Genomic DNA, 13,211 nt, shown 5'->3' with positions numbered 1-13,211 from the left:
TCAACGCCATACAAACTTTCACAAACGGACTTTTATCATCTTTTTCTAAGTAAAACTTGGTGTTGGAGAATGATAACTCTACCAACACTAACAACTCACGATGAGCCAGAACTAGTCCAGCCACATTCCAGCATCTCTATGAAGCTGATGCTATCATTATCCCCACTGCATAGATGAGAAATGGAGGCCTGGAGAGGTTTCCTGTTCAAGTTTACAAAGCCAGGAAGAGGGGGGATGTGGAAACCCACAGAATTAAACTACCCAGAGGTTAGGTTAGTTTCATTTTAGTCACTAACTCAGCCACTTCAAGTCCCCAAACATCCTTTACCCTACAGAAATCATCACATCTCACACAAGTCATAGCCCATCACAAAAAAAGAAAAAAAAATCAACAACTTTTATAAAACTCAATTAAAGAGAGGTGGTCTGGTCAGCAGGATTGCAATGTCAGCACAAAAGGTGACAAATACTGATCTGCTGAAGTTATAAATTAACTGAAAAGCGACTCCATCTCCTTACTCTGTTTTTTAGCCTTTTTATTCTCTCTCTTTTAATTTCTCCTTTTACCATATCATTACTCTCTCCTCTTTTCCTGAAGACACTATGAAATACAAAAAATGGAGGACCAATATATTGAACAGAGTATCACAACACTGAATTCATAAGGCAGAAGAGTTTTATGTTTGATGATGCCTCCATCTCTGTAAGCCATGTGACTCTGGCTTAGAAAAAGCAGGTAACATCTTTGAACCAAAGTCCTTCACATGAAAAATGAGAGATCTGAACTAGAGGCTTCTAATAGCCCCTCCAGCTCTAAAGCAGTAGGCTTTTGCACTTTAAAATACTGGTCTTTTAAAAAGTAAACAAACAAACAAACTTTTGTTACTATTTCTTGTCTAAAAGGTTATTTGGTCTTTTTATGTAACTTGTTTGTTATTAGCTCCTCTTTTGAATGGCCCTTAACTGCTTTCCCCAAAGACTGTAGGCCAGTGGTCCTCATCAGAATGAAGGTTAGCCACTCGTATGCAATTCCATCCAGAACATCACAATTTAGCCAGTCATCCAGGTGTTTTCATCTTGCCAAGAGAATGACATTGAAGATTCAGAGGGCACAGACACTAATACTACGTATACTGACACTGTTCTACTCCAGAGTGGCGACAGGCAGGATGTGGGGTGATGGGCTGGGTACCTCCTGCAGAAGGCACTGCTTACTCCTGGGAGGTCTTCCAGTGCTGTCCACCAGGGCTGTCTACCTTGCGCTGTCATGCTAGCTGGTCCTGTTCACTCTTTGGGCAGTGACCAGACCTCATCTTCTTATCTCATTTTAATAAAAATGAAGCTGCCACGAGGATAAAAAAGAAAATGCTCAACACATAGGAGGGGCTCAGAAAGTTCATATACTCTCTCTGTCCCTTCTTTCTTTGGAACAAAACAAAACAAAACTGTAGTCTGGGAGCAATCTATAGAGGGGTCCAAGAACAAGTTAAGGAGCCCTATTTTATATTTGTTATTTAAGCACTACTTTTTTGCTGTTAAACTGGCTTTATATTTTTTTTAAATGCTGTCTTTTTCTTTCTTTTTTTTTTTTTTGAGACAGAGCCTCAAGCTGTCCCCCTGGGTAGAGTGCCGGGGCATTATAGCTCACAGCAACCTCCAACTCCTGGGCTCAAGCGAGTCTCCTGCCTCTGCCTCCCAAGTAGCTGGGACCACAGGCGCCCGCCACAACGCCCGGCTATTTTTTGGTTGCAGCCATCATTGTTGTTTGGCGGGTCCAGGCTGGGGATTTGAACCCGCCACCTTAGGTGTACGTGGCTGGCGCCTTAGCCCGTTGAGCTATAGGCGCTGAGCCAATGCTGTCTTTTTCAAACGTATGATTGTTCCATGTGAACATACAAACCTGTGGGTGTATTATATACACTCCCTGTGCCCCTGGGTACTGGTGGCAGCCTCAGGTCCTGGAGACCCTAAGAACCCCACACAGTTAAGGAGCAGGAGACAACGTGCCTCCAAAGGCCTGTGCTGCCTCCTGGTAGAGCTTTGGTGGTAAAATCACAGCTGACAAAGAAGAAGAGAATGACTAGTCAGAGAACAGAGTAATTAGTTGCTAGGAAAACAGCAGTAGGAGTGTGAAGTGCGGAGGAGAAGGAAAAAATGACAGGAGAGCATTATCCTATTTTGTTGAAAATTATAACAAGGTGCTAATGCTTCCACTGTTCCCTCTGAAGCATCTCTGAAAGCAGGAGCAGAGCTGGCTTACAGCCCTCCCAAGGCATTTCTGCCAGCATCTCCCACCTGCCCTGCCCAGAAGGTCCCACAGTGGCTTTACAGATGGAAACTGCAGTTAAAGGGCAGAGTGCGGCTCCAGGCCTGTGGGCATGTGTTGGGCACTGGCCCTTTCCCCAGACTCCTGTCCCAGCAAGGGGATGGCCTGTGTGCTTCACAGCTAGGCTCCATGCACAGACACGGAGCGTGCACTCAGGGTGTGCTGGAGCCCATGGTCCATCCCAACTCTGCCCACAGTGATGCCACACTGGGAGCCTGAAATTAGCCACAGTGGGAGAATCTACACCGTAGGAATGAGCAAATAACTACAGATCAAGACTTTTTCCCCAACAGAAAGCCAATTTACCAGCACATCACTGCCTATTCTGGAATATAAGGAAAGGATTTGTGCACCAAGCATACCAAGTGACAGTTAAGAGCCTGGACTCTTGAAGTTAGACCCCAACTGGCTAGAGGAGCTTAGGAAGTTTATCAACCTTTCTGAGTCTTAGTTTTCTTCAAAATAGAAATAATAATACTATCACCTCACAGGCTTGATGTAAGGATTAAATATACTAATCCATATAAAAGTGCTTTTCTAGGACTTGGCACATTAAAGTAAAATACTCAGGAAGATGTTAGTTATTTTCAGCAGAAGATACGCCAGCCTACTGCACCTCCTCCACCATGGAGCAACCTGCCAGCGCCTGGCCTCTAGCCCACCTTTCTACCCCATTATTCACAAGGTCGCACTCACACAATGCTATTTACTTCTCCTCTACCCCCTAGAAACCTGGGAGCTAGAAAAACCAGACAGCTCTCTCAGCAGACAAAACGGCATCATAAGACCGCAGGGCTAGACTAGCCTCTACTATTCCTTATCGTAGGTAGTTAAGGTTGCCACTGTACAAGGGCGAAAGGCACTGGATTGCCTGTTAGAAGCAAGAAAGGAGACAACTTTGAAAGAGACACCAAGAAACAACAGAGAAAGAGGCCGGAGAGCGAGGTGGCATCTGGAGAGCACTATGCACGTCCTCTGTCTTCCTCATGTTGCTTTTTAAACCACAGTTCCTCAGGATGCTTCACATTAATGATGACACACTTGAGGGAACCAGAAAAGGCTCAGCACACCTGGTTAACCAACGCAGAGCAGTTTCTGAATATTTCCCTCCACTCCAAAGTGGCTAAAAGGTTCTGAATAGATATCTTCATTTTTCAGGGAGATCCAGGTATCCAAAAGAGGGCATTGCTTAAAACTTATCAGCCAAATGGATTTCATTAGACAGTATTTCGATGTATGTACAAAATCCCCAGGACAATAAGGATGGTAAGCGCAATGAGGAAATACTATCTCTAGCAAAGTCTGATTGTAACACTTGGTTTGAAGCACTGAAGTACATGGTCATTGCCACTTAATCTCTATTGAAAAAAATAAATATAGCTATTTATGTATTTATTTATTTTAAGTCACTCAAGTTGGAGTCCACTGATGTGATCAAAGCTCACTGCAGGCTCCAACTGTTGGGCTCATGTGGTCCTTCTGCCTCAGGCTCCCAAGTAGCTGAGACTACAGGGGTCCACCACCATGACCAGCTATTTTAAAAGTTTTTTATAGAGAGGGGTCTTGCTATATTGCCCAGGCTGGCCTCAAACTCCTGGCCTTAAACAGTCTTCCCATTTGGGTCTCCCAGAGTGCTAGGGTAACAGGCATAAGCCGCTGTGCCTGCCACTGCTTACTTTTTAAAGGACACAAATAACCCATCATAACCAGTTACATTTCACCATCTGTAATTCATAAATCTATGACAGCTCAGGTGCAGGAACAGTCATTTTGGGGGGGAAAACTGGATAAACAACATTCCCTTGGTTTTAAAAGGCCTAAGACCTGCCAAAGCTTAAGAGAAATTCTTAGAAAAAAATCAGTTTAAAACATTCAATTAAAAAAAAAAAAACTAGCAAAGATAACATGTGCACACTGAAAGGACAAAAACTAGTTGATTAAATTTGTTCCATCAAGGGGCTTCCCAGAGACAGAGAAGTTAAATCTTCAGTAGTGCTGCTGGCTTGGCAGGAGCTGGGAAGGTCAGGGAGCTCCAGAGTTTTCTCTTTGGAAAACTAGAACCGAAATGCCAAAGCTTCAGGAGCAGGACCAGCTCACTGAGTATACATGGGTAGAAAGGAGAGTAAGGATCCCACGGCAGGTAACAGGAGAAAATCTGACCGTCTGAGCTGCTGAGCGTCTTTGAACGTGCAGTGTTCAATCTTTGTCGGCTACTGCTTAAGATGCCTCAGACCGACATTACCAGGCTTCTCTATCTGGGACAGCAACTTTGTAAATCCTGAGACTAAAACCTGGGAATGGTCCCAGTCAGCCATTCTCTCTGGCTGCTGTTTGCTGCATGCCGAGGGGGAGCAGCGTCCTTAATCAGCTGAACTTTCAGTGCTGTGTACACCCTGCTGCTCCTCACAACACCCTATGTCCTACCAGCTAGGAGTTGTTCCTTGCCGCACACAATCCCTGCCCTCAGGGTCAGGCCCATCTACTGCAGCTCAGACCTACCTCCGTGGGGTGCAGTCATCATGAGGCGGAATGATGACCACCTTCACTGTGACGGAGGTTCTCAGGAGATCGATCATCTGCTCGTGGCTCAGGGTGGCCACCGCCACCTTGCAGATTTCCACCAGGCGGCTGCCCTGCCTCAGCCCTGCCTGCCAGGCATAGCCGTAGGGCTCCACATCTGCCACGATGCCCTCGTAGTTGACGTGGAAGCCAAGCTGTCCTAACCCATTTCTTCGCAGAGTCATCTCCACAGATTCACAGCCTTTCGAAACAAACTAGACAAGGAAATAGAGGATACCGTGGTTTAATGCAATAGGGTATTAGCGGGTGGACAGGGAACTGGAGAACACTGCAAGCAGGGTTACTGCTGAACATCCCGCTGCCAGCTCAGGAGCAGTCTGGTTATTTCCCCTTCACTGGTCTCTATTCATTAGGCTAAAAGGAACATATTTGTTGCATCCAAAAAGCTCAAAGCCTTCCCTGAAGTTACAAGGAAAGCTCTAACAGTGACCTGCAGGGAGTTGGCAGCGGAGAGAAACCACACTCTGCTGCTCATTTTGTCTTTATAAAACGCAAGGTGGCAGATCCTCAAGTCAGTCAAACAACTCTTTTCAACCCACCACCAGCTAGGCCGGGCTGCAACACTGGGTCCCACGAGATGGATCTGCCCCCATTTGTTCTGCTACCTTCCAAAACGTCATGGAAAACATAACCCAGAGATAAACTCTGCTTGCCTCACGTATCAAGGGAGCTTACACAGGAGCCACAATAATGGAACAGTACACGCTTTGGTAACTTGGCTCGAGTCTGTACCGAAAGTCTTAGGAAAGAGAAATTTCATGTAGGTAGGCAGAAGGAAAAGACTCACCTGCAACCTCTTGACAATCTCCTTGATGTCCTCATTGCTAATGAAACTCTCCACCGAAATACATTCTCCTCGTTCGTAGAAGATTTTGAGGCCGTTGTCGGCTGAAGTCCAGCCTATCACATCTCTGCAGGAACAGTTAAAAACCACGCTCTTTGTCTCCAGTTCGATGAGCACGATGAACTCGTTGGAGATCCCTAAGAGGCAGTCCATCTCCATGGCGGTGTTGTAGTCTTTCGCCCGGACTGCCCACACGATGGCTCCCATGCTGCTGAGCTCAGCTCCCGGATACGGCTTAGACTTTTCTTTCTTCTTGGAGGCCAGAGAGATGAATGGAAACTTGCCAGAGGGGTCGATAGGGGTGTTGGTGACATTCTTTTCTGCCAGATCTTTTAGGTATTCCTGGCGGGTCCGGGTTGCCATGGCCCGGAACTTTTCTGATTTATGAGCAGCATTTTCTGCATTAATCACTTTGGCCAAAAGGAAGTCCCTGAACACATTCGACTTAGGGAAGGTGACCCCTTTAGGGATGGGAGGCCCAAAAGAAGGCACATCTCTGGACCTGGTGACGGCCACACTGGAGAAAAAACAAAGACAAGAGAAGAGGCAGCATGTCCGTGTGTGTCAGATTCACAGAGCGGGATTAAGGGACATTCGCTCACAGATGAGGACACCTCAGGAGCAAAATATCTTCCCCACAAGACACCATGTAAGTTCTACTTCACATGAGCACACTTTTTCATTTAACCACACTGAGCATTCATAGAACATAAATTTTTTCTCCAAGCCAAAAACTCTCATAAAAAAACCAGTGTTAACTTTCTTTTCTTTAACATATAGGAAACTAAACATAATTCCATGAGGAAATAGATTTACTGAGGTATTCTACATACTACCTTTTAAAAAAAAAATTAAATCACAAACACACAGATCATGTATACCTTAATTCATTCATGGGGTACAATGTGCTGATCCCACATAGAATCAGGAGTGTTTACATCACACTGGTTAATATACACCTTGTCTCATTTACTTCGCTATTGTGTTAAAACGTTTATACTCTATACTTAATAGATCCAACATGTACCCTTGCATTATGCACCATAGGTGTGATCCCACCATTCACCCTCCCTCAATCTGACCTGACCCCTTCCCTTCTGTCCCCTCCCTCCATCCTGGGCCATAGTTGTGATCTATTCTTCATATGAAAGTGTGGGTGATTATAAACTGGCTTCATAATAGTACTGAGTACACTGGATATTTTTTCTTTCATTCTTGAGATACTTTACTAAGTAGGATATGTTCCAGCTCCATCCATGCAAACGTAAAAGAGGTAAAGTCTCCATCTTTTTATAAGGCTGCATAATATTCCATCGTATACATATACCACAATTTATTAATCCATTTGGATTAAGTGGGTCAATGGGCACTTGGGCTTCTTCTATGACTTGGCTATTATGAATTGAGCTGCAATGAACAATCCTTTTTCTTTTTTCTTAGACAGAGTCTCACTCGGTCACTCAGAGGTTAAGTGTTATGGTGTCATCATAGCTCATAGCAACTTTAAACTCCTGGCTCAAGTGATCCTCTTGTCTCAGCCTCCTAAGTAGCTGGAACTATAGGTGCCTGCTGCCTGGCTATTTTTTTTAGAGACAGAGTCTCGCTCTTGCTCAGAGCTGGTCTTGAACTCATGACCTCAGGTGATCCACCTGCCTTGGCCTCCTAGAGTGCTAGGACTACAGGTGTGAGCCACTGAGCCTTGCCTACATGAGACATATCTATAATGTGTAGACAACGACTACATTGTCTACACATTGTTTCCAAGGGAAGTTACTACAATTACGTGACCTTTCATAATAAGCACAGATTCTGGGAGGGCTCAAGTGTGTTCTTCATTCTAAATATGATGCCTGTTAGATAGCTTACAATAAAAACATCAGAAGACACAGGACATAAAAGTATATTAAATATGAAAATTAAATATTTGTTGGCCAAAGTGTGGGGCATTATGCAACATGATTACAGCAGCAGTTTAAAGTGAAAATTGGAATTTGAGTAACAGAATGCGTATGACCTTTACATAATAGCAAAAAAAAAAAAAAGGTCATATTTTAAAACTGAGCTATCCTTTGGTGGAAATTTTCTACTTTTTGTTTTTTGACTCTGAGAACCTATTTGAGAGAGAATAGGTTCTCCTCCCATCTCTTAAGCAAGATATAAGAAAGCTTGGTGCAGTGATTTCTTCTGCATAGAACAGGCATAAGAAGAGGACTACATGCATGTCTGGGATAATAACATTATTTTAACCTCAAAAGAACTTATTTTTAAGTTCTCCTAAAGCTACAACAGAAGTTAAATGGAAATGGTGAGCTGTGTGTTTTGTGTCAGGTCCAAGATTTCAACAGAGTTTGACGTGGCTGGAAATGCTGATTTTAACACACCAAACATCTCTCCTTCCAAATTATTTACAAGTGAGTAAATCATGCAAGTGCTCTAAGCATGAGAGGAGCAATGTAAACATCTGGTTCTTCTGAACTCCCAGAAAAGACTCATCAGAGAGTATGCCTCCTTCAAACAAAACTGAAGAGCTCTGTTTCATTTTTTATTTTAAGCAGGCTTTGCTTTAAGATATTCAGCGTTGCTTTTCAAAACATAATTATTTCTTGTGAAAATAGGATAAATAAATAAAAAACAGCAAGCTTGGGATACACATTACATTTCTGGTGAAACAGAAAACCTACACGGTTGTAAGATGTCGTGTGTGGCCTGCTGGTTTTCGCAAGCTTACTTTAAGAAAAGACTACCTAGTTCGCTTCATGACAAAGAAAGGTGGCAAAGCCACGTCCCATTTTCTAACTGGAGAAGAAAGAGAATTCACAGAAACTTCCATAAGCATTATGGCTTAATTATACCACTATGTATTAGAAAGGCAGTTTTTCTTGTCTATTGTGAACTGTCTGGCTTGAATGCTGACAGCTGTATAATTTTAATTTGATCATGTTATTTTTTTCTTTTAAAATCAAGCAAAAGATGCTGAAATCCAGATTTACTAGATTTTCCAAGAGGAATCCTATAAGGACCCCCAAAATATGTAATATCTTTCACATTAAAATTGGCAATTAATTTTCTTGCTAATTTCACTCAAATCATTATTTTTTTCTCAGAAAACAGCTGTGGTTTTATTTTAAATAAGGAGAAGAAAATGACTGGGGGGGGGGTAACAGGGCTATGAGCACCCTCCTGCCACATGCCTGTTAAACTCAGGGGTTTTGTATAGATCTAATCATTAATTGATATAATTTCAGACAAACATATACTGAAAACCTACCAATAATTAGAAGCATCTAGAATAAACTGTGAAGAAAAGAACTGGATCCTTAACATATAATTATCAATGATTCACTGTGGTAGGGAGGTAAATGATACAGACATTAAAATCAGCTTTTGCATCATCAGAAATAGAATCTTCACAGAAGACGACGAGGAAGATGATACCCTCGAAGGCTTTTTTCAAAGAAAGGATTTTGTTTTGGAGGAATTTAACTTTCAAGGTTTCTACAAGGGTAAAAGCTCATTAATTTAAATGCCACCAATTCTGAACTCTTGATAATAAGGCTTGACTTAAACTACATAAGATATTTTGCCTCCTTAAAAAAACAAGCTTTCCTGAAATCTTAGTTTGCTATATATACAGATGGTGCCAAATAAGGTATCCACATTTTCAGAAAGAAAAACTATATTAAAATGATAATAGGCTCAGTGCCTGTAGCTCAAGCAGCTAAGGTGCCAGCCACATACACCAGACTGGTGAGTTCAAATCTAGTCCAGGCCCTCCAAACAACAATGACAACTGCAACCAAAAAAGAGCTGGGCATTGTGGTGGGCGCCTGTAGTCCCAGCTACTTGAGAGGCTGAGGTAAGAGAATCATTTAAACCAACAAGTTGGAGGTTGCTGTGAGCTGTGAGGTGTGATGACACGGCACTCTACCCAGGGCCACAGCTTGAGGATCCATCTTAAAAAAAAAAGGATAATAATATATACTGATAATAAAAGATGGATACAAGTCACATTTGAGCACTTCTTGTGATTAATTAATGCAGAAGCTGAATGCGACTTGAGTGTTAAACAAACTTAATACAGTTTTTCCTTTCTTGAAATGTGTATACATTATTTTTGGTACCTTCTGCAGATACATTAATATCTCCATATTAATATTATCTACATAGTAATTATGAACAGTTGTTATTTTTAGAAGAAGATTCTAAAGGGCTCTCCCTTGGCTACATTGGTATTAGCCTACTTTGTAACACCCTATCTTTTTAGACATAATACATTCTTTAAAATCTTAGCTATGTTTCATTAACCCAGCATTGCTGAGGAGCAGAATCCTCTGGTCAGGATGGCTATCTAGATGACAGCGGCAGAAACAGCTATGAAAGAGTTAGCATAGGGAGGGAGCTTGCAGAGGTTGGTGCCCCTCAAACTCTTCCAGTAAAATCTTGAGTTTCACCTTCAATCTCACCTTGATTTTACACTTTGCTGAAAAATATTTGTGTTCATTTTAATGTAAAAATATGTTCTCTTTCCAAAACCTTGAAGCACACAGAAGGGAAAGAAGGTGCCCTATTATTTATGCTATGGTTTGACATATCCCTAACCTCCATTTGAAAAGAGGGTGCAGGCTCGGCGCCTATAGCTCAACCGGCTAAGGCGCCAGCCACGTACACCTAAGGTGGCGGGTTCGAATCCCCAGCCCGGACCCGCCAAAACAACAATGACGGCTGCAACCAAAAAATAGCCAGGCGTTGTGGCTGGCAGGCGCCTGTGGTCCCAGCTACTTGGGAGGCGGAGGCAAAAGACTCGCTTGAGCCCAGGAGTTGGAGGTTGCTGTGAGCTGTAATGCCACGGCACTCTGCCCAGGGGGACAGCTTGAGGCTCTGTCTCAAAAAAAAAAAAAAAAAAAGAAAAGAAAAGAGGGTGCAAATTCCTCACTTCTCCAGGATACAGATACAGGGAAATATAAAATGATTTGCCCAGAGTTGTTAAAGAGGGCCAGGCCTGGAATTTCAGCTTTTGGACAGCAGACAGAGTGTTCACAGGTAAGGCCACACTTATTCCCTCTAAGGAAACGTTCTGAAACGTTCCACTGCTGAGGTGCTTGCTGAAAGGGACCATCCACCCCACCACGAGGCGGCTGTTTCTAGTTGATTTGGGATGTGTACCATTTGTTGGCATCAAAGACCTCGGACAAAATAACAAGTGTTGGTATTCAAAGCCGATTTTAAGTTGATACATGGGAATGCTCCAGGGACGTATGAATATAAATCTCAATGGAAAAAAGGAATTTCAAGATTAAGACACTTAAACTTTGGAAACACAATGGGAAATAGCAATAAACAACAATGCTCAGTCACAAAGTTAAAAGGAAGGTAACAGAAAACAACAAAATGGCAGAAGGAATTTCCCCTTCTTGAAGCCTGGATCAGAATGTTGGCTTGAGAAGCTTTCCAAGAAAACAGACCTGGGCAAAGGACTGGAAAGATCAGTGGTGGAACAAACATGCTTGTCATTCAATTTCTAATAGTATACACTCGTCAGACACTCTCTCTGCACCTACTACACTCGGTGTAGGTTCTGTGCTCATGTTGAGGATCAAGGGTAGTCCAGGGCTCAGCTGCAGAAAATCAGACACACATCTGGTAGGGGCTGTACCCAGGGGTGAAACACAGGGTGTGACTGGCAACACATAGGGAAGGCACTTTATCTAGTCCTGGTAGGCAACAGCAGCCTTCCACAGAAAAGCAAAGTGGAGACTCATCAGAGGAAGGGGAGGGAGGGGAGTGTGTGAGGAGCAGCAGAGGCTGTCAGGGCACCCACGAGTCCTTGGGAGTGGTAAGCAGCTCCACAAGAGGAAGGCAGGGCAGGCTGAGAATTGGTCCAAGTGCCAAGAGTAGCTGAGGGGGGCAGAACTAAAGGACCCCATGCAGTAGGCAAGGTTGGGGAGTCTGAACTTTTCCCTAAGTGGTTTTAAACACAGAAAATGACATATTCAGATTCTTGTCTTAGTGAGGTCAGTTGCATTGACAATAGGAATCCTGATAATATCCAATGCTGATAATGGCTTGGAAGAGAACCTTCTGAGAGAAATTTCTACCACTTTACCCACTTTGATTTTTCTTCTCCTTCACTGAAGCTTGCGAATTCTTTTTTTTTAAGGGAAGAAGATAAACAAGGACATTCAACGTGGACAGACCACACTTCCTTCCTGCCTATGAGACACTTCACTGAGGGGATTGTAAGCAGATGTCAGGCAACCGTCCCCTGCACAGAAAGGGAAATTTAAGATCTAAGAAGTTTAATCGGCTCAGCGCCTGTGGCTCAAGTGTCTAAGGCGCCAGCCACATACACCTAAGGTGGCGGGTTCGAATCCCCAGCCCGGGCCCGCCAAACAACAATGATGGCTGCAACCCAAAAATGGCCAGGCGCTGTGGCGGGCGCCTATAGTCCCAGCTACTTGGGAGGCTGAAGCAGGAGACTCGCTTGAGCCCAGGAGTTGGAGGTTGCAGTGAGCGTGATGCCATGGCACTCTACCCAGGGGGATAGCTTGAGGCTCTGTCTCAAAAAAAAAAAAAAAAAAAGAAGTTTAATCATCTGGTCTAATTCCAAGTGCTTTTTGCACTACCTCATACTGTCTTTTACATTTGTTACTTTTTTTGAGACAGAATCTCAAGCTGTCACCCTGGGTAGACTATTGTGGTGTCATAGGTCATAGCAGCCTCCATCTGTTGCCTCAGTTTTTCTATTTTTAGTAGAGACAAGGTCTTGCTTTTGCTCAGGCTGGTCTCAAATCGTGGGCTCAAGCAATCCACCTGCCTCAGCCTCCCAGAGTGCTAAGATTACAGGCATGAGCCACCGCGCCTGGCTACATTTATTACATTATAATTATTGGGTGCGGAAACCTGAGAGAACTGACATATATTCCCACCTTCCTAAATATAGCTACCGACCACAATTTAACTTTTTTTTTCCTTTTAAAGACTCAGGGTCATTATTCTAACTACTTATTACTATCTTAGTTTTAAAATTAATAGTAATTCTTTATTTTTATCACAGAATATGTTGATGTTCCAATTTCCAATTGTTTAAGATGTCCTGGGATTTTTTTTTTTTAATAGTCTTTTTGTCTAAATTAGGATCCGAATAAGGTCCAAAAGTTGCAATTAATTTAGTCACTTTTGCTTATCCCAGAGAGTCCCCTCTGCTCTTTCATTCTTTTACGTCTTCTAATTTATTTGTTGAAGAAATTGGGCTATTTGCTGTATAGAGTTTTCCAGAGTTTGAATTTTGCGGATTACAAACATGTTCTTCTATCTTTTAGAGTTCCTAGAAATTGGCTTATCAGGAGACACAATCAGATTCACACTTAAGTTTTTTTGGGGGAGGGGTAAGACTAATTCCATCATGAGGCACATACTCATTTCTTTATGTGTGATATTTGCAGCCTTTTTTTTTTTTTTTTT

The 13,211-nt window shown here is 42.9% G+C and overlaps 1 protein-coding gene across 10 annotated transcripts in view; it reads right to left on the bottom strand.

The window, feature by feature from the left end:
- Positions 1 to 13,211, bottom strand: part of SIPA1L1 (signal induced proliferation associated 1 like 1) — a 385,188-nt gene that overhangs the window by 71,744 nt on the left and 300,233 nt on the right. For all 10 annotated transcript variants that reach the window (XM_023507644.1, XM_012812217.2, XM_023507649.1 and 7 more), the window contains 2 exons: positions 5,694 to 6,267; positions 4,826 to 5,100 (listed from right to left, as the gene is read on the bottom strand). In XM_023507644.1, coding sequence (XP_023363412.1) covers positions 4,826 to 5,100; positions 5,694 to 6,267 — 849 coding nt within the window. The remainder of the gene's footprint in view (positions 1 to 4,825; positions 5,101 to 5,693; positions 6,268 to 13,211) is intronic.

The sequence above is a fragment of the Otolemur garnettii genome, unplaced genomic scaffold, assembly GCF_000181295.1.
Source record: "Otolemur garnettii isolate 467f Iridium unplaced genomic scaffold, OtoGar3 scaffold00196, whole genome shotgun sequence".
NCBI classification, from domain to species: Eukaryota; Metazoa; Chordata; class Mammalia; order Primates; family Galagidae; genus Otolemur; species Otolemur garnettii.
This window is presented reverse-complemented; position numbering and strand designations above follow the sequence as displayed.